General features: G+C 30.5%; 3 protein-coding genes across 6 annotated transcripts in view; all 3 read left to right on the forward strand.

Moving 5' to 3' along the window:
- Positions 1-1,328, forward strand: part of LOC115888758 (sodium-independent sulfate anion transporter-like) — a 40,960-nt gene extending 39,632 nt beyond the window's left edge. For all 4 annotated transcript variants that reach the window (XM_030908598.1, XM_030908596.1, XM_030908597.1 and 1 more), the window contains exon 10: positions 899-1,328. In XM_030908598.1, the coding sequence (XP_030764458.1) occupies positions 899-1,057 (159 nt within the window). In that variant the 3' untranslated portion in view covers positions 1,058-1,328. The remainder of the gene's footprint in view (positions 1-898) is intronic.
- A 2,001-nt stretch (positions 1,329-3,329) lies between these two features.
- On the forward strand, positions 3,330-4,268 carry LOC115888763 (kielin/chordin-like protein). Its single transcript, XM_030908605.1, has one exon. The coding sequence runs from the start codon at positions 3,370-3,372 to the stop codon at positions 4,207-4,209; it is 840 nt and encodes a 279-aa protein (XP_030764465.1). The 5' UTR covers positions 3,330-3,369; the 3' UTR covers positions 4,210-4,268.
- Positions 4,269-5,597: 1,329 nt separating this feature from the next.
- Positions 5,598-21,623, forward strand: LOC115888760 (sodium-independent sulfate anion transporter-like). Its single transcript, XM_030908602.1, has 14 exons — positions 5,598-5,915; positions 7,502-7,725; positions 7,971-8,175; positions 8,263-8,483; positions 8,542-8,719; positions 9,369-9,539; positions 9,893-10,054; positions 10,361-10,501; positions 10,640-10,782; positions 10,842-11,015; positions 11,080-11,233; positions 11,442-11,643; positions 12,533-12,642; positions 21,560-21,623. The coding sequence occupies exons 2-12, from the start codon at positions 7,543-7,545 to the stop codon at positions 11,492-11,494; spliced, it is 1,785 nt and encodes a 594-aa protein (XP_030764462.1). The 5' UTR covers positions 5,598-5,915; positions 7,502-7,542; the 3' UTR covers positions 11,495-11,643; positions 12,533-12,642; positions 21,560-21,623.
- The last annotated feature ends 423 nt before the right edge of the window (positions 21,624-22,046 follow it).

The raw sequence follows: 22,046 nt of genomic DNA on the forward strand, positions 1-22,046 counted from the left end.
AAACAAAATACAAACATCGTTAACTTTTTTTTTAAATTGGCACGTGTAAAACTTTCATTTTAATTTTCTCACCCCATAGTTTGAGTTCGATAACCATTTACTTAACCACATTACTTTAATATGATTATTAAGTTCAACTAATTCATATTATTAAAACATCTAAAATACAAATATGTACTTTTAAAATTAATTTAAGTTCATCTCATCTCTCTTAAAAATTGCTACTTCTCAAAATTTCCCATTAAAAAATAGACCATATACCATATAAAATTAAATAATTGAAAGATCGGACTACGGAAAACCACACAACTTTTCGGAAAAATTTTGACCACCTGCACATGCACACAATCGTCAATAAATAAAATTAAAAAATAACTACTATTTTAGTATTTTAACTATTTTAGTAAACGCAAAAATAGCACAGTATTTATACGGTGAAGTTATAAAAATTTGGAAGAACTAATAATGCACTGACGCATACAAAAATCAAACGAATACTAAATTTCATTTATCAAAAGCATTCGATAGTCGTGGCTCAACGATAACCATTTAGTCGCACGGCGAGGTTGTCACATATGCTTTAGTATACAAATGAATGAATGATTTTATTCGAATAAAACCATTCGATAGTTGAAATCATTCATTCATTAACCATTCGATAGTCTAATTCATTCGATAGTTCCCATCGCTAGCTGGGATGACAATTAAATTAAGCTCTAGACGTATTTTACTTGGCCCGAATTCTTATTTATTTTATTATCTTGATTAAAATGATTTTTAAATGGTGTAGTTGATTACTTTTAACGCTGCTTAGCTAATCAGATAAGATGGCTATTTCTTGTTTTTCTTCAAGGATATAAACATTATATATTTAATATTCGTATTTCGTATTTTGCAGAATTTCTTGGATCTACTTGACGACCTTAAAGTGCGCAATCAAGATGCAGTTTTTTGGAATTTCAAAGATGGCGTGCGAAATATTTGTACGGGAAACAGTGAACAAATGGGTCGGCATTTTAAAAATGGCGACCTGAGCGACGCTATTAAGGAATTGTAACAATTTTTGTGATCAGTACATTATGAGAATTTAGACTCAGGGAAGAAATGTGACGAGTGTGATGTATACAGGGTGTCCCAAATTCGAGGGTGGCCTTTGGGATATATCTCGAAAACCGTGAGTGATACGATGTAGATTAAATTATGGTAAATTTTGAGCGGACTACGCTCGAATTTGGGACACTCTGTATATATGATATATTTTGCGTTTTTGTAAAAATATTTTAATAAACGAGCTACATATACGTATATACTTTTATAGAAAAAAAGAAGTTTTATTTAAATCTTAAACAGTGGCGTAACTATCGATGTGCCGTGTGTGCGAAGCCCGGGCCGCATTCCTATATCTATCACATGCTATCGCGAATCAAGTAAAATTGGGCGATACCGAACTAAGTTCTTATCTATCACATATCTTCTTAACTGCTTAACTAGCACACGCCATCGCGAAAATAACTTATTATTTTACACTTGTTCTTGTGCAATTTTGTAACTGTGTTTTCCTTTTTATTTTGCAAAATAAAAATAACTGGAAATATGTGATTTTTCATTAGAGCATTAAATTTGACAAAAAAGGAAATTTGCTGTATTGTCACTGGAATTCTGTACCAACGAATAGAAATAGAACTAAGCTAGTTGTAGCATCAAAGAGAGCATGAAAAATTATACTGGCCAAACTAGTTAACTCAAAATCACAAAAACTCTAGTTACCTAATAGTCGTATTATTATAGAGGTGCTCGAAACTGCCATTTTTTTGGCAACTATTTCAATAGAAAATGAAGTTACTCGTACAATAGACATTGGTAATATTGTGTCAACTTTCGCCCATGCTAAAGTAGGGAAAAAAGAATTTTAACATCTTCATGTTCCTATTTACATTGTTTATTTTAATTTAGTTAGTTTTGATGTTGTTTTGTTTTTATTTATTTTTTTATTTATTTGATATTTTATATGTTTTGGGTTACATATTCTGTGTTGCAGTAATAAATATTAATTTGATAATGTTATTTTTAACTTAAAATATGAGTGCGTATTATTCGGATTAGTATACAGGGTGTTTCAAAACAAATGCGAAAAACTTCAGGGGGCGATTCCTTGTGAAAAAATAAAGGGTAGTTTGCTTCATAAACGTTGGGTCAAAAGTCAACCATTAGGGAGATATTGCGGTACAAAGATGGCGGAAAAATAATGTTTTTATTTTTTATCTTGAAAACGAAAAGAGATAGACTAATAAAATTTTATGGAAGCATTACTGTTATGAAAACACACTTTCTGGTAATTTTTTCACTTTTTTAAAATGAGTGGAAGGGGTTTTTTTTTGGAAATTTTTTAAATTTTTGGTTAAACACATAATTTCTTGATAATATGGCAATATAATAGGTATTATATTAAATTTACAAAAAAGAAAATCCAGAAAAGATTTTGGGAATTTTCAATTCAGTAAAATAACTAAAATAAATAAATAATAATAATAATAAATAAATAATAATGATAAAAATAAAAAAAAAAAATAAAAAAAATAAAAAAAATAAAAATAGTTCTTTTATCGAGATCTACCACCCCTTAAAATACTTGCACTTAGGACACCCTGTATAAAAGTAGGCAACACTGTACCGGCCAAGCTTAATCACGCGACTAAAAGTTTATTTGGTATGAACTGTATTATACAGGGTGTTCCAGAAATAAGTGCAAGTATTTTAATTGGTAGAATAGTTCAACCCCAGAAACACGCCTATAAGGTTTTTTTGCGAAAAAAAATTTGAAAATTCGAAATTTTTTTGAATTTTTTTTAGTTAAAAACATAATTTCTTAATAATATGTCAACATAGGTATTAGATTAAATTTACAAGAAAGAAAATCCAGAAAAGATCCAGTGGTTCTTAAAATTTTAGCAAAAAATAATTTTTTTGGAGATTTTCAAAAAAGTAAAATAACTCCATTATTTTGGACTTATTTGAAAAACGATAAAGAGAAAATATGTTTCTTTTATAGACCTACCACCCTTTAAAATACTTGCACTTATTTCTGGGACACCCTGTATATGTATATCTCTTTAACACTTACAAAAATAAATAAACATGTCAAATATTTCATGATTCATTCTGTATTTCGAAAACAAGATTCCATCAAAGCAACAATAATTATTATTATTTATTATTAAGAATTTCCATTTTATAAATCCAACTAACTACAAAGGTATAAATAAATACCACTGACATGTAGGTCACGATTTTTTACTATTCCAATCAAAATAAAGACTTAAATAGAGACCTCGACCTTGTATTTTGTTCAATTCTTCGTAAAACGTCGCGATGTTAAGTATGAGCAAGTTCACTCTTACGTTTTTGTTGTTCACTTGTATTTGTCACACGCTTGCAGACGATTGTGACCAACATGGAGTGTTACTGTACGAAGATCTCCACTGTAAACCAGTGAAGAACTCTGAAGACCCTTGCCCAACCAGTTTCGATTGCGATCTAGCCCAACCGAAATCCGGCTGTCTTTTTAAAGGAAAAATCTACAAACCCCGTGAAGAAATCGATTCGGACTTGACATATTCAGCCTGTCAAATTGGTTGTAGATGTGGTGAAACGTCAACGACCTGCGCCGTTTTAGATTGTCCCGAAAACCTAGGCGCTTACAGAGAACCAAACTGCTACCCGAAATACGAACTAGGAAAATGCTGCGCTTCGGGATCCCAGTGCGAAAACTCCACCAAAACCTGTACAGTGGACGGAACCGTCTATAAAGTGGGACAAAACTTCTACCCGAAAAACTCCTGTTTGAGTTGCGTATGTCACGAGAATTTTCAAGGAAGCTACGATAAAGAGACCTGCGTTAGAAGAAACTGCGCCGAAGAGCTGCGTAATGCCGAAAATATACGAAACAACTGTGCCCCGGCATATTTCAGGTTTGAATCTGAGGAGAATGCGCTTTGTTGTCCGAACCACTGGGTGTGTCCGGAGGAAAATGATAAAATTGAGGTTGTAGATAAAGAACCGGCCGGGAAAAGTACCCTGGAATGTACGTTTGGGTCGAAGAAGGTACCTGTTGGGGAAGGTTTCAAGAGAACGGTAAATATGTGGGGTGAAGACAGGAATTTGGTTTGCCAGTGTACAATTCCGCCATTTTTGACATGTAAACAACTGTAATATCCTTATTTTTTTCATTATGTATTGTTTATAAATATAAATATAGTTCTGTTATATTATTTTTTAGTTTTATTTCATAAATATACAGGGTGAGTCTTGAATAAGTGCAAATATTTTCAGGGCTGGTAGATCTCGATAAAAGAAACATATTCTCTCTTTAGCATTTTTCAGATAATTCCAAAATAACCGAGTTATTTAAGCTTGAAAATTTTAAAAAAATTGATTTTTGAAAAAATTTGGGAACCACCGGATTTTTTCTGTAATTGCATCCCTTTTAGTGCCGTAACCATAGAGTAAAGCCGTAACTATTGTAATATCAGAGATTAAGAAATTATACCGTGGAAAAATTTGCGATGAACAGACAGTTCTAACAACTTTTCGAAAAATATACAGGGAAATTTAAAAGAAAATGCACGATTTTCAACATCGTTTTTTTGCGAAAAAACCTCATAGACGTGTTCCTGGGATCGAAATATACCAGCCCTGAAAATATTTGCACTTATTTAAGACTCACCCTGTATATACAGGGTGTCCCAGAAATAAGTGCAAGTATTTTAAAGGGTGGTAGATCTCGATAAAATAAACATATTTTCTGTTTATCGTTTTTCAAATAAGTCCAAAATAACGGAGTTATTTTACTTTGAAAATTTCCAAAAAAAAATGATTTTTTGCTAAAATTTTGAGAATCACTGGATCTTTTCTGGATTTTCTTTCTTGTAAATTTAATCTAATACTTATGTTGCCATATTATCAAGAAATTATATTTTTTAACTAAAAACTAAATAGATTTCCAAAAAAATTTCGAATTTTCAATTTTTCGCGAAAAATACCTCATAGGCGTATCCCTGGGGTTGAACTATACTACCAGTTAAAATACTTGCACTTATTTCTGGGACACCCTGTATATATCGATACTGATAACATAAACCTGTGAAATTTCAAGAATACGAGAACTGTAAACCTATTATTTTTAAAACAAGTGTTAATTTTGGTATAAATTTTATAATAAAAGCAAAAAAATACCGTACATCCTGTACGATAGACATTGAGTCCTAATATATTATGTCAACAGTTCGTAGAGTACCTTGAAAAAAATTATGACCACTGATTTTTAGCGACAAATTATCCTAATTCGCTATGAGGATGTGTGCGGTATAACAACACTTCAATTATAATTACAGGGTGATAAAAAATTAGCTTCTTTATATTCAATTATTATTTTTTATGTCAGTTAAGAGAGTAAAGTGATTTAGGAAAAAGTTCTTTAATATAAAACTCTGAAATTTATAGTTGTATTGTAGTTGTTTGAAAAATGAAAAAATCTTTTGGATTCAAACTTTAAACTTTTGAGACTTTTTTATGAGCCATCCTGTATAACTATTACGTTTTTTTTATACAGGTAGTTCGTCGAAATCAGGAGAGTTCGTATAAATGTTGAGGCGATTGTTGTTAGTACTTTATTTATTGTAAAGTCATTGGGAGAAGAATAACTCTGTGAATTTTAAAGAAATATTTTTTTAAAAAGTAATGAAGATTCGTATTAACAAAATATAGTTATATTATTGTTGTGTTAGGTTAAAATTTATTGGTTTTGTGTTGTTTTTGTTATTGTTTTACAGTGCAGTGAGTTATTCTTAGTAAATAAATACCAAAATGTTGTTGAGTGGGATGAAATAATGTTAACATCAAAATATAAATGCATACAGGTAAATAAATAAAAATAGATTTTTTATTTTAGTAATAAATATAAACCGGCTTAGATGAATGTAAATATATTCAAGTGTGCTATATTTATCAAGTATTAATTTCTAAGTATTATTGTACTTAGAAATTAAAAAACGTACTGGTCTATGTAAAAAATATATGTCTGTGTTAATTTTTTTTATTATTGAAGAATCTAAGAAAAGTTTAAAAAAAATGTGCATTTTGAGTGAAAAAAAGTTTTTTAAATGAATATTTGGAAAAGTATACACTGGATTAACCATTTTAAAACAAACAAACAAAAAATTTTAAATAATAATAAAAAAGTTTTTCCTTTTGTAAAGATAATTTTTTAATTAAAATTAAATTAAAAAAAAATATATAGTTATATAACTAACTTTGTTATTGTATGTTAGTATGGGGTTTCCCCAAATGCAAAACGAACATTCACGATTATTTTTAAATAAAAAAACACGTATGCCTTTAACTTCATTGTAATTCATAAGAACAAAACAAAAAATAAGGTCGTATAAGACATTTGGTTCAAAAATAAAAGTACATAATTATTTAACAGCCTTTGGCAATACAAGATAAAAAAAATTAGGTTGATTAGCTAGATACCTATAGTTTTATTAATTAAATTGACAAAATAAACATTTAGTAATATCAATTTTGATTACTTATTCTTATACAAGAAAAGTATTTTATTTGTATACAAGGCTTCAATATACTATATAGAGCACATAAAAAATACTTATTAATGTATAATGTATGATTTTTTTATAGAATATACGGGCAATTTAATAAATATTTTACAAGTGTCTTTTTAGAAATATGCTCAGTATATAAAGGGTGATTCCAAACTAATCATTCATTGGCACAGGAGATAGGAGATACATAGTTAAAAAAATTAATAAATATTATCTAATCAACAAGAAAATTTAATTAATAATAATTTGTTAAGAATGTACGGAACGGCGTTATAATTTTTATCCTCTTTAGATATTATTGTAGTGGTCACAATAAAAGATTAACAACAATGGTGTGAAGAAATTACTTTATTTTGAAGGCTATACCAATTTTAAAAATATGCATTATTGTCACTTGTAATTTGCAGTAATAACAGAGCAGAAAAAAAAAACAGAAAAAATACGAACAGTTATATTGTAGCTGTTTAAAACTATTTACCGCTTCCTTTAGAGATCAATTTTACTGTATTTTTTCTTTTATACTATACAGGGTGTGACATAATATTGTACAACTTAGTATGAGTTTTTTTAATCCGATTGAGTCTTGAAAGGTTCTATGTTTTTTAATCTAATTAGTGTTAATTTTTGACAAATTTTACATTGAGATAAAATGATGTCTAGAGATTGACCGCGCCAAAATTATTATCCATCGTCATTCCCAGCCGTCTTTGGCACCGTTTTTTTTTCGATCATACGGTATTTTACCAAGTATCTCAGCTCTGTACATGTTTCGTTCTTAATTTCTTTATGTTTGGTGATAAATCTTTTAAACGCTTTATAATTATTGTCGTTCCATTTTTCTTAAATAATCTTAAAAATGTGTGTTTTTTTTGTTCATACAGAAACAAAAGAACTGTTTCACTCATGACTGTGCAGCTAGTGAATGAAAACCATGTTAAACACTTGGACCTGGAGATATTTGGAAAAACTGTTTCCCTTGTGGAAGTTCTTGAAGAAGTATGATGGAAATACTGCAGTGTGCGATGTTGTTGCTGGTATAACAGTGGGACTTACTTTGATACCTCAGTGTATAGCGTATGCCTCATTGGCTGGTCTAGATCCACAAGTAAGTATAATATTGTCTTAAAATATTAGCCAATAAAGATTTACTAATAAGACAATAATTTAGGACATCTAATGTTTTATTTTTAATTATGTATTACAAGATTTTGATCTTCAAAATTATTGTTACTATTATACAGGGTGTTCCTTAATGGGCATGCTAATATTTAAAAAGGTGATTCTTATTGACTTATTATAAGATAAAAAAAATAAAAAAAAAAAATTTTCTCATTATTATACCTCTTTTAGTATGGCCTGTATTCCTCACTGTGCGGAGGCATCATTTACGCCGTCTTCGGCACCATCCCTGAACTAAACATAGCACCCACGGCCCTCTTGTCATTACTCACCTACCAGTACACTCACAACGTCACTTTTGGCAACGTCAAAGCCGCCGTAATGTTGACGTTTTTCGCCGGCATTTTCGAACTCTTCAGCGGAATCCTGCATTTAGGTAATTTTCACACAATCCGGCAACGTTGCGCTCGAAAGCTATGTTGCCGGAATGTTATTTTTTTCAGTAAATAAAAGGGTTTTTTAGGTTTTTTGGTTGATTTTGTATCTTTACCTGTTGTATCAGCTTTTACGTCCGCGGGGGCCATTACTATAGCGACGTCGCAAGTAAAAAACCTTTTTGGACTGAAATTTACGGCAGAGAGTTTTGTGGATGTGTGGAAACAATTTTTTATACATATTGGTGAAGTAAAACTGTGGGATACGCTTCTAGGATTTGTTTGTATCACAATTTTGCTTCTGATGCGAGTTAGTTTAAAATTATCGCGAAACTATCAGTACTAGAATAAAGTATTTTCGTTTTTAGAAATTGAAAGACTATGGAGTGCCTCCAATTAAGACTACAAGTCCAGAAAAACAAGCTGCGACTTATAAAAAATGTATTTGGTTCGTTTCAGTGGGAAGAAACGCAATGGTGGTCATTTCCTGTGCAGTTTTAGCCTTTATTTTTAAGTATCATGACCATAAACCTTTTGCACTTACCTGTAAGTATACAATGTTTGATTTTAGTTACAAGTTTATACTTTTTTTGTCACAGAACGTCTCATAATCTATATCTATCTATTTTAAAAATCGAAATTAGAAAATATACTGCTCTTTAAAATATTTATATTAATTTCAGATTTTAGAGACACCCTGTACAATGCAGAATAGTATTTATTCGCTTTCCTAGTAGTTTTAGTCAATAAAGTTATAATTTTCTAATGTTATATATTAATTTAATATCTATCTATATTATCTAATATTATACAGGGTGTCCCAGAAATAAGTGCAAGAATTTTAAGGGGTGGTAGATAAAAGAAACATATTTTCTCTTTATCGTTCTTCAAATAAGTCAAAATTAACGGAGTTATTTTACATTGAAAATTTCCAAAAAAAAAATATTTTTTGCTAAAATTTTGAGAACCACTGGATCTTTTCTGGATTTTCTTTCTTGTAAATTTAATCTAATACCTATGTTGCCATATTATCAACTAAAAAAAATTTCAAACAAAAAACTAAAAAATATCCACAAATTTTTTCATAAAATTTCGAATTTTCAGTTTCTGTGGTTGAACTATACTACCAGTTAAAATACTTGCATTTATTTCTGGGATACCCTGTATAATTATCCTTTTTATTTTTTATTTTTAGCAAAAGTTCCTTCTGGGTTTCCCAATATTTCCATACCTCTAAAGCCAGTGGAAACCATCAATGGTACCAATGGTACTAGTATACCTCAAATGATATCAGAACTTGGATACGGACTGGTTGTTATACCGTTTGTTGCCATTTTGGCGAATGTGGGAATAGCCAAAGCATTCGGTAAAATTTTACGTACTGCTACTATACGATCGAAAAAAAAACGGCGTCAAAGACGGCTGGGGAATGAAAATTGATGATAATTTTGGCGAGGTCAAGCCCTACATATCATTTACTTGGCCCCTATCCTTCCTTATTGTTTAATACTGCCAACTGGCCGTAAGAAGATTGTAATTTATTTTTACATTGAATAAAAATGATTTTTAAATGGTGTAGTTTAAAATTCGACATCTATAGAGATTGGCCTCGCCAAAATTATCGATTGCCAATCCTCAGCCGTCTCTGACGCCGTTTTTTTTCGGTCGTATAGATAACTACAGGGTGGTCTAAATAAAATTAATAATAAACTGTTTTAGCTCGTGGCAATGTTGTTGACGCATCACAAGAAATGATAGCAGTGGGACTATGCAATATTTTTGGATCATTCTTTGGCTCGTATCCAGTGAATGCTTCCTTTTCCAGGGCGGCTGTTAGCAGTGCCAGTGGTGTTAGGACACCTGTATCAGGAATATACACCGGTATTAAAAGAAACACTAGTAATTTGACAGAATCTTATAACTATTCAGTCAAAAAAGTTCAAAATATTTTTTCAATAATGTATAAAAAAAATGGGCTAGGATAGCAAAAAATCAGAAAGTATTAAAGAATAATGTTATTGAGAATTTAATTTTACATCGTTATGCTAATTTTCATAAAAATATACTAACAGAAACAGAAATTAAAAAAAAGATCAATATTTCGGATATTTTTCGATATAAAGTCATTTTTTTTTCAAAGAAAATCTAATAAATTAGTGGAAATGTGAAACAATCCATCTTTTACAGGTATTATGGTAATAATGGCATTCACATTTCTTACCCCATATTTCTCCTACATTCCAAAAGCAACTCTAGCCGCTGTGATAATTTGTGCTGTTGTGTTTATGGTAGAAATCACAATAGCAAAATCCATCTGGTATATAAACAGTGAGTATTTAATGTAGAGTGTTTAAAAATATCAGCTACATACAAGGAAAAAGGCTGAAAAAAGTTTTTTGAAAAATTTCATATTTTAAAATTTTCTGCATCTATACAACCAGTAATTTTTTTCTATTTTTTTTTTAGAACTAGATTTAATACCATTCATAATTACTTTTGTCTCTTGTTTGTTAATTGGGATTGAGCTTGGTATATTAATTGGAATTCTAGTTGAAATATGCAAACTAATGTACTTCACAGCCAGACCAAAAATCCTCACATCTAAAAAGGTAACTATACTACATGTAAGTTGAATTTTATAATATTTAAATCACTATTTTTTTGCTAGATTACAGGAAACAAAACATACTTGAAAATGGTTTTAACATCTTCAGTATTTTTTTCATCCGCTGAACATATAAGAGAAAAAATCGTTCAGTACGCTACAAGTACCAAATCCAACGTCAGTATAGTTCTCGTAGATTGTACTAATGTTATTTCTTTGGACTACACTGCTGGAAAGGTACAAAAAAACACAATAAAACATCAAACACCAAACCATTTCATATATTTCACGACTTTTTTAGTGTTTTTCCTTGATTGCTGACGACCTACAAAAGAAAGGAACATCAGTAGCCTTTCTTGTATCCCGTGACAGAATTATAAAGACTTTAGAAAATTGCGGTAACAAGAATTTCACAATTTTTCAAACGGAATATGATTTTGAGCAGAATTTAAACGGTAAGGTTTATATAGGCAACATAAAATACCTTCATCTGTATATCTGGTTGTATAACTATGAAATTATTTTTTGACGTTTGATTTTGATTTCTAACCTCATTAATAAATGTAAACAACAAATAATTTTTTTGTTGATTTAAAAATGAATTGAGGCCAAATATTTTAAAGTTCATTGCCAAGTAACACGTGTCTTGTTCTATAATTTCAGGGAAAAATGAAGGACTACACAACGATATTGAATCGGTAACTACACAGATGTAACATGTTCCTTGATGACTCCAAACTACTAGGATTTATAAAATAAGTCCTGTTTTATTCATTGTTTTTATTTATTAAACAAATAAAGTGATATTAGATGGAAAAATATGGAATTTTATTTTCGTGAATCAGTTCATATATGTTAAAAAATGGTAAGTCTTAATAGTTTGTTATATAAGTTTAAATAAATATGTTTATACATAAACAAATAACTGTGGAATCACGTTTACGTTCTCGTTGTTGTAAATAATTAATTATTTTAACAAAAACAAGCGCAACCAACTAATTTACCCGTTAATCTAGTTGGTCGGTGGTCGATCAAGCTCGACGAATATTTTTTACTTTAAAATTCAATATATAAACAATCTTAAAACAGTGTTACTAGAAAATTAAACTTACAAACAAGTCTGGTTAATGTTTCTGTATTTTTTCTATGAAACACAATATGTTCTTTCAAGGTTACGAAGATGTATTGTAAAAAACATATAATAGGGCCCAGATTTTGTCGAGGAATCCAAAAATTTTATTTATTTCAAGCATACAATAATTAAAATTGTTTATATAGTAAATTTTGCTAAGAGTTTTTTTATAATATATTGTATCCTTATAGAAAATATCAAGCTAGCAATGAGACTGTGTCATATATAGGGTGATTCTGCAATTATTTCTGATAGTTGTGTCCAAAGAACTAAAAAAACACAGTTTAGGCATGTTAATAGTTAACAATAGTTTTGATTTTAAATTATTATCTTTGAGGCAAAATACAATTTAAATTATATTTATTAAACAATTAATTCATCAATTATATTCATGCATTGGATTTGCCTGACTAGCATTTTGTTATATAAACAAATTTATTTGACCTCCCTGTACCACTATGGAATTAGTTCCAATTTAAATGATTTTTTATTATTATTATATTGCGAAAAATTGGTTTGCTGCGCTATGTCAAGATCACAAAACTCTTGTGTTATTTAGAATAATTATTCATGTGTAAGTATTTTTCGTATTTTTCTAATTTATCTCTGCGATGGAAAAAAGGTGTTATGTGAGCAATCATGGGGAACAACTATATATTTAAGGCTGATTGACTTTGAAAAGGTTTACATTAAGCTGAGAGAAGTCTTGTGTTCACGTGGGATTTTGTTTGGGTATGTATTATTATCAGTATATAAATAGTTTTAAATGTAGGTACCTAACAGTTTTTTCTATTAATAAATAATGTCTTTATTATTGTTTTTTTAATTTAATGTAGGTAATTTTTTTTTTCATATTTTTGTCGGTCGCCAATGCCCATTTGTACCAGAGTTAAGTTTAAGAACTTTTTTTAACTCAGTATAGCTTAACTGGTAAAAATGGGCGTGGTTCTGTCGATTTTTTTAAGAAAATGTAGGTAAAATACACTTGCGTGCATAGAAATCGGCCCAAGGCAAACTTTTGAAGTTAACTATATATTTTTTAGAATCTATTTGTCAGATTAAGAAAAAATACATGCTGTTTGAAAGACAATTTCATATTCTTTGAAAAGAGTTTAGAGATATTAATTTGTATTTTCGTTTCTTCGGATTAAAATTATTAAATTAATGCATGAAACAAATTATCGTTTTTTATCACTAAGAGGTGTATGTTATTATTTATTTATTTATTTATTTATGGACAATTAACTAAACTAAATTTTCAATAATGGGTATGACCCCCTCTTGATCTAACATCTCTCATACGATTTGGTATAGATTCGACCAAATTTGATATTGTTTCTTGCGGGATGTTAAGCCCTACTCTCCCTCTACTGCAACAATGAGCTCTGGGATAGAAGTTGGGGCTCTTCGTCTAGTACGAATTCTTCGTTTTAGCTCATCCCATAAATGTTTTATCGGGTTTAAGTCTGGACTGCATGCTGGCCATTCCATAACCCGAAATCCGACTTCTGAAATGTAATCGTGTACGATTCTTGATGTATGTGCCTTCGCATTGTCATGCATAAATGTGAATTCGTTTCCAATGTAGTCGACGTAAGGTACCGCATGAACTGCTAAAAACTCCTCAATATACCTAGCACCAGTTAAACCTCCTCTCCCGTGCCGACGGTCGCCCCAACGGATGAAAACACAAAACACATACACAAGAAGAAGTGCGAGCGCCTTGCTAAATATTGGAAAGTGAAATTGACGTTTAAATTTGACACTGTTGACAAATCTACTGCTACTAGCGCCCCCAATTTCGCTTGTAGGAACTACGGACTAAATTGTCACGCAAGGCGGAAAGTTTAAAAAAATAAAAAAAATTATTTCTTCATTTATTTTTAATTATGACATACACAAAAACACAAAAAATACACCATTTTTTAAAAATATGTTTAATATCAATATCAAATATACAACAGAAATTAATTTCACCACAATAAATTAATAAAATGAAAAGAATAATGTTGCAAGTACTCATCATGTAATTACTACAATCAAGAGACAAAATTAATTATAACAAAACTGAAAAAAATGGCGTCATAAATGGCTTAGAAATAAAAGATATATCATAATTTTGAAAGTAAAATTATATGGGAAATGTCATCGATCATCATTTTTAAGCCAACTGGACAATTATTTCAAACATACAAGCTGAGTTCGTTAATAGGGATGCAGAGCACGATCTTTATCTGCCAACCCCGAGCTCAGAACTAGTTAAGGGTTCAATACTGTACAATGCCAAAAAAATGTACAATCATCTGCCTTTGCATATCAAATCGCTTTCATTCTTTCCCGCATTTCGCAAGGCTCTAAAATCATACCTACTGGAGAGAGCCCTATACGCGGTAAACGACTTTTTGTTGATGTTTGATTATGAACAATTTTGAATTTTAAAATTTTGATCATCTCACACACTGGTCAAAGGTCAAGTATTTAATATTCTATAACTTTAAAATTATATCTATTTACTGCGTACTGTTCTAAAATTGTCCATGTATATTCTTTTTGTAATTTTAAAGACTTAAATTTTTTTGAATTGTATTATTTGTATTGTGTATTTTTTGTTGTTTGTATTTTTTTGTGATTTTGTTGTTTGTGAGTGCTTTGTCGATGAAGCTGTTTTGGCTTTTTGCACAATAAAGCGTTGTTTTGTTTTGTTTTGTTTTGTTAATAGTGCTCTGAGAAATCTAGATAAACAAAGAATAATAAATTAAAAGTATTCCAGGGGAAAAGAGAGGAAAAACCTGTATCGTCTCTGATATCTGTCAGGGTATTGTTGAAAGTGTCATCTTTTTGCTCGAAGTTTTCAGGTTGATCAAAAAGATGACATTTACAACAATACTTTGCTGTAACTTTCACAAATATCAGAGAGAGTACATACAGGTATTGCCTCTCTTTTCCTCTGGGATGCTTTATATCTGTTGTTCTTTGTTTATCTATATTTCTCAGAGCATAATGCCGAACACGACTACAGTATATAATAATTTCAATATCCGAAGTGGAAAAGAAAAAAAGAACTTTCTGTGTTTTGTACTATGGTCCCTTTCTTCCGATGGCTCATCTCGTTGATATTTAGGAAGGATAAATAGGAAGGAAAATATAAAATTCAATTTGATTTGATATCCTTTTCTGTCACCTAAAATCAGGAGAACGACAATGAGCATGTTAAGATGAAAAAAAAATTATCAACACTTACCTACACGTTAGTCCGAGGAGTTTTATTAAAAACCTATATTTGCCTAAATAATTTATGTATTAAATTTGCAAAGCAAAATGCAGCGTGTAAACAAAAGAAAAGTGGTGTTCGAATAACACATTATGGGTCACCAAAAATTATTTTTGTCTCCTTTCAACGCACACTTTAGAAAGAAAAAGAGATGAACTGGAATACTGAAAAGGTTTATATCTGTCACTCTTGTCAATAATTTATCAGTAAGGAAGATTCCTAGAAAATCGCTTGTAGTCAAGTTTTCAACCATTGCCAGTTCTCCCATAAGAAGTGTCATCCACCTGGATGAAAACTGGGTCGGTTCGCGCAGTCATAGTAATTGCATCCGAGATCATGCAGGAACCACCTCCATAAGCAATCCCCTCCTCAATGCAGCATTCTGCAAATCGCTCACTCTGGCCTCCGGTACACTTTTTTTCTTCAGTCGCTACCATAGAGGCATATCCTGGTCTCATCTGAGAATAGAACAGATTCCCATTGTTCTAGTGTCCAATTCAGATGTTCCAGTGCAAAACGCAAGCGTGCCTGACGATGAACTGGGGTAAGTTTTGGACCAATTGCGGGTGTTTTGGGGGTCATGTTACTTTCCTTCAATCTTCGTCTTACTGTCCACTGACTAATAGTCACTCCTCGTGTTTCACGGAGCTGTTGTTGCACCTGAATAGTAATTCAGCCGATTTCTTAACATTGTTGACACAATAAAGCGGCCATCACGATCCGTTGTATATCTCATTCTACCAGTTCCAGGTCGACTACGAAAGGATCGAGTCTCCTCATATCGTTCACACACTCTTCGAACCGCTCCCGTGTCATATGTAGTTGCCATAGATAAAAGACTTATACTATTAAATAGATAGGCAACTTATAATACATTTCAATTTTATTATACAAGGGCGCCTCTGGTAGACGGAGGAAGAAATACTAATGGAAGAGAGGGGTGCGGGGAAGGGGGATTGTTTTAGTTAATTTAAAATAAGTTTAGACATACATGTAAGAACACTTTGTGTGCTTTTAATTAGGTCGAACATATTATAAACGATAAATCAACTGAATTAAAAGCATACAAAGTGTTCTTATATGTCGGATATTAATTAAAAAATATATTAAAAATACTAGAAATAGTTTATATTAAGTTGTTAGAGTTATAATTTAATCTTTGGCGGTTTTCAGCAAATAGCAGGCAGTTTTACATAATTTTCCTCCCTTTGAAGTGAATTGGAAACGGCTAGGTATATAATTTTGGTGTAGGCAAGATTCCCAGTTAGTTTCCGTTTGGGACCTGAAATAATAAAAACAAATTAAATCAGATGTAATCATCTGCTGATCATGCTAATATAAAACGCGCGTCCTTAATTCCTTACATGCACCGTAAAAAAATTTAAATAACTGCTCTGCAAGTAGCATTTATTAGCAGTACTAATTTAAAAAATCTATAACTGTAAGTAGATATGTTTAATTTACTTACCATTGTATCCTTCGGAAACCAGGTGTACAACAATTAAACTCCATGATAAAAAATAATTAAGAGTTATTACAAAACACAAATTGTCCAACCATTTTTAAAAAACATTGTCTAAAACAGAATACTGGCAAAAAATCTGAAGGAATTTAATTTTACAATAATTCGACAAATCAAAACGAAATCAAACCGTAAAATCACAACAAAAGCGTCTCTGAGTGACAGTTAAAAATCAAATATTATTATTGTCAGATATTGATATTTGCATTGTTAATATTGACAGTTTTAATATTTTGCGCCTCTGCATCTTGGAGGAAAAACTATTTTTAATGAACTGTCATTTCCATTTAAGTTTCCCAGCCATGGTAGTTGCCGAGCTACAGCTATCTATTTAAGTCCATTTTCGATTAAAGCGATTACTTGGGCGGCTTTTTCCGATGATGCATGCATTAAATTGAAACACTAATCAAACAATGAAACACAACTAATCAAAAATTAATAGAACAGTGTGAAAATTTCGATTACAAAGGCAGTAATTGCAATATTTGACAAGTTTGTTATTCTTACTGTCACCACAACACAAATACATTTTATTTGTTTACCCGTTGGTACGCATATAAACGATAAGTACCCTGGATAAATTTATGCTCATATTAAAACATGTTAAATTGTCTTTGAAACAGCTCATATTTTTTACTAAATAGATTCTAAAAGACACAGTTAAAACCAAAAGTTCACAGTGGGCCGATTTCTATGCACGTAAGTTTAGTAATAGGTGTATGGACTTGGTGCATTAATGGTGTATTCCTTTTTTTTGGCTTATCAAATACAATAAATAAATATACATTATTTTATAACAAATTCTAATCAAATATTAATTTAGAGGCAATTAAAAACGCTAGAAAATAAAAAAATAAAACATTTAAATATGTAATAATATAATCTATATTTTTATGTAATACTCAATTAAAAAACGAAACAAAAAGATACCACAGAGAGGTGTGTAATAACACGTGTTTGTAGTTTCCTAAAAAACACACGAAACATCACGTAGGCCATCTCCAGAAGATCTTAGCGGTATATTAAAGGTGAATTATGTAGGGGTAATGTTATTAATGGTTTAAAATTTATGTGATTTTTCCTTAAAAGAGCTTTTACGAGAGCAAAATCAATTGTAATGAATCAGTCGTAATTAGACAGTCAAATAGTTGAAAAGTGTTCAGTCCGCCAGTAGTCCGTATAATATACAGGGCACGGCACTAGTGCGTCGGGCATTTGTAGCTTCTAAAAAAGACTTGGGAATTTTGTTTAAGTGCCGGCTTAAAGTATGTACGAGGATGTATTTCAGGAAGATATTTTTTTTACTTCTATAGAATGGCTCAAGAAAGTGAGTGGATGGGGATGATTTTTTTAAATGGCACACCCTGTATATTATTGCATTTTTGGCTTCCTCTCAGATCATTTTACGCAATCCTAAGATATGAGTAAATATATTTCGATAATTTTAGAGATATTAGTAAATAAATAAAAAATAGATATTTTTAATCTTCCTTAAAAACATTATTAAAAATACAAGAACTGTCCTAAACACAACTTTGCTATAAATATCGTAATCTTAAATCATACAGGGTGTTTAAAATTCTACGCCAAACTTTCGAAAATATAAAATAATATTTCTTTTTTTTTTAAACGGAGCATATTATATAAGTATTATTTTTTTATTAGATGGAAAATTAAAAATGGAACATTTTTTGTATTTAAAGTATTACAAAATTTTTACTTGTTTTGCAGATACACACAGTATTATTTCATATGGCTCTTTCAACGGTAAAACACGAGAGAAAATTCATGGGGTACTGTGGAAAATGCCACATGAAATATAAAACCGAATATATTTGCGAAACCGTTAAAAATTTTGAAATACTCTAAATACAAAAAATTTTCATTATTTAATTCTCCATCTATCGAAAAAACAATATACAGGGTGTCCCATTTAAAAAAACGAAGAAATATTATTCTATATTTTAGAAAGTTTGATGTAGAATTTTGAACAACCTGTATAATAAGTAAAAGTAAAAGCCTAATATAGTTTTGATTTCAGGGACAGTTCTTGTATTTTTAATATTTTTTTAAGAAAGGCTCAAATATACAGAGAAGTAGTAACATTGCAAGTTGCCGGACGAATTTACGTTTACCCGTTTTGCGTTCGTACTCGAGATTGCCGGCTAGTCGGCGGGTCGGTCGTGACAGACTAGGAATAGTATTTATTATTTTCATTTTAAATGTTTACCTTCACTTAAGGTAATATTTACAATGAAAATACTTAAATATTTATTATTTGAGTGTGTTTACAAACCAAAACTAAATAAATAAATCGTCTGACATTGGATAACATATTAGGGCTAATAGTTTGGAAAGCCTCTCTTATTTTTACTTGAAGCTCCTCCAGGTTATTAGCCTTATTATGACCATACACTTTGGATTTTACATAACCCCACAAAAATAAGTCATTGGGAGAAAGATGTGGTGATCTAGCGGGCCACAAAATAGTTCCATATCTACTAATTAAACGGTTGGGAAAAGTATTGTTCAGATATTCTTGAACAATACGGGCATTGTGGGCAGGACAACCACCTCAGCAATTTGATTACTTGAAAACGTGGGATTTTGATCCGCGATAGCACAAATGAACACTTGCTTTAACTCCTGTTCTTCATTAATCAACACATCAGGCTTTTTGTGTTTTTGTGGGAACACGCACTCATGTGTTTCAAAATTATTAATAACTCTTGATACAGTAGGTAAAGATGGGATTGGCCTGTTTACAAAAGTTTGTGGAAAAATTGTTTACATATTCCGATAAGACCTATTTTGGAAATACCATTTTACAATTTGAATTTTCTCACGAACTTCGTAAACATCCATTATTTTACTTAAAAAATAAAGTTTACACGAGAACTGTCGCGAGAATCTATGTATTCGTTTAGGCTATTAAAACACGAATAAATACAAATTCTGAAACATTCTTATCACATATCTACCTATTTTTATTTTATCGCATTTTTTCGTCTGCTTTTTATCCGGCGCGGCGGACGGGTATACGCTAATTCGTCCGGTTCTGCCTATGTTACTACTACGGTGGTCCGGTCTGTATACAGGGTGTTTCAAAACAAATGCGAAAAACTTCAGAGGGTGATTCCTTGATCAAAATAAAGGGTAGTTTGCTTCATAAACGTTGGGTCAAAAGTCAACCATTAGGGAGATATCGCGGTACAAAGATGGCGGAAAAATAATGTTCTTATTTTTTATCTTGAAAACGAAAAGAGATAGACTAATGAAATTTTATGGAAGCATTACTGTTATGAAAACACACTTTTTGGTAATTTTTTCACTTTTTTAAAATGAGTGGAAGGGGTTGAAATAAACTATCCCTATCATTCTTGTTAACGAAATTTAAAGAAAAATCTTATCAAACACATGCAAAAAAATTAATTTGGATAGTTTAGTTTGTTTAGAAACTTTTTTATCTCTTGTATTTTTTTTTTATAAAACTCACCGATTTGAAATTAAAAAATAAAATGTAAAGCATTACATGTCAGGACTAAAAATATTTTTAGATTAAGAATCTAGTGATAATAATGATAATAATAATAATCTAGATAATAACGTATTGCAGTAGGGTAATGTCAAATAAAACAATATTAGAAACATCCTAAAAGTGACAGCGGCCGACTAGATTTTTCCTAAAAAAATACAGCTGCCCACTAGATTATCTAAAAATGTTTTTTGTCCTGACATGTAATGTACATTTTATTTTTTAATTTCAAATCGGTGAGTTTTATCAAAAAACACAAGAGATAAAAAAGTTTCTAAACAAACTAAACTATCAAAATTATTTTTTTTTTTGCATGTGTTTGATAAGATTTTCTTTAAATTTCATTAACAGAATGATAGGGGTAGTTTGTTTCAACCCCTTCCACTCATTTAAAAGTGAAAAAATACCAGGAAATGTTTTCATAACAGTGTCTTCCGTAAATTTCATTAAGTCTATCTCTTTTCGTTTTCAAGATAAAAATTAAACGTTATTTTTCCGCCATCTTCATGTACCGCGATATCTCCCTTAATGGTTGACTTTTGACAACGTTTATAAAGCAAACTACTTTATTTTGAACGAGGAATCACCTGAAGTTTTTTCGCATTGTTTTGAAGCTACCCTATTTTTTATTTATTTATTAACATCTGTGAAACTATCGAAATATATTTACTCATATCTTAGGATTATGTAAAGTGATCTAAAAGGAAACCAAAAATGCAATAATATACAGGGCGTTCCTTTTAAAAAAAAATTCATCCCGATCCACTCACACTTTTTTGAGCCACCCTATAGAAGTTAAAATATTTTCCTGAAATACTTCCTCGTACATACTTTAGGTTTGCATTAAACAAAATTCCCGTTTTTTTTCTTATTCTAGGAGCTACAGGTGCCCGACGCACTATCGGTGCACCCTGTATTATAGCCAAATTTCTAGAAGTTTTTTTATTATTTGAATGTCTCCAAAACAAAATTTTATAAAATTAAGTAAATTTCAATATTTGGCATTTTTAAACAGTGCACTTATAATGTGTGCATTTATAAGGGTTTAATATTTATTTAATCTAACCGATAAAAATCTTGGAAAAAAGTGGCAAACACAAATTTAGTAATCTTTTGGCACAAATAATGAATCATTTCAATAATTCAAACGTTCAAACAAATTGTATCGTCTCAAATATATAATAGATACCATCAATAATTTTGAATAGATCGTGTTAAATATTCAAATTGGGTAATTTCTCTTCGTACCTACTATATTCTGTAATCAGTACCACCGGTACCACCATTTTTATTATTCGTCTTTCTTCTGTCTTTAAGCTAGAACGCCCAGTGTTGAATCCTCCTCGCACATAAATACAGGGAGATGACTTTCTCCTTGCCAATATGAGATAGATCCATCCAATAAAGAAATTTTTGCCAGTCAGGTAAGTAAATATACACCTTCCTTGGTGTTCCGTTTTTTATAACCTCTGTATAATCGCAGAGCATACAGTTTTCTAGATTAAATAAATAAATAAATTATGCTTAATTATCACTGAGTTATGGTTTGTCTACTATAAAGTGCTTATCTCCGGGATTTAGTAAAGAAATTATAACTTATAAAAATATTAAAATCTGCAAAAGATTAACTTTAACTAGTCTAATTTGCAACAAATTAAAATATCACAATGTTTGGAGTGTTCTTTTTAATCTTTAATAGTTTTTCGAGATGTTAAGTTAACAAAAATCTCTATAAATACTTTTTAAAATAACTATAAAAATTATTATCCAGTCTTATTTACAATAAACTTAATAACTACATTTTTTCA

The sequence above is a fragment of the Sitophilus oryzae genome, unplaced genomic scaffold (assembly GCF_002938485.1).
Source record: "Sitophilus oryzae breed Bouriz unplaced genomic scaffold, Soryzae_2.0 scaffold_808_pilon_pilon, whole genome shotgun sequence".
Taxonomy (NCBI): domain Eukaryota; kingdom Metazoa; phylum Arthropoda; class Insecta; order Coleoptera; family Curculionidae; genus Sitophilus; species Sitophilus oryzae.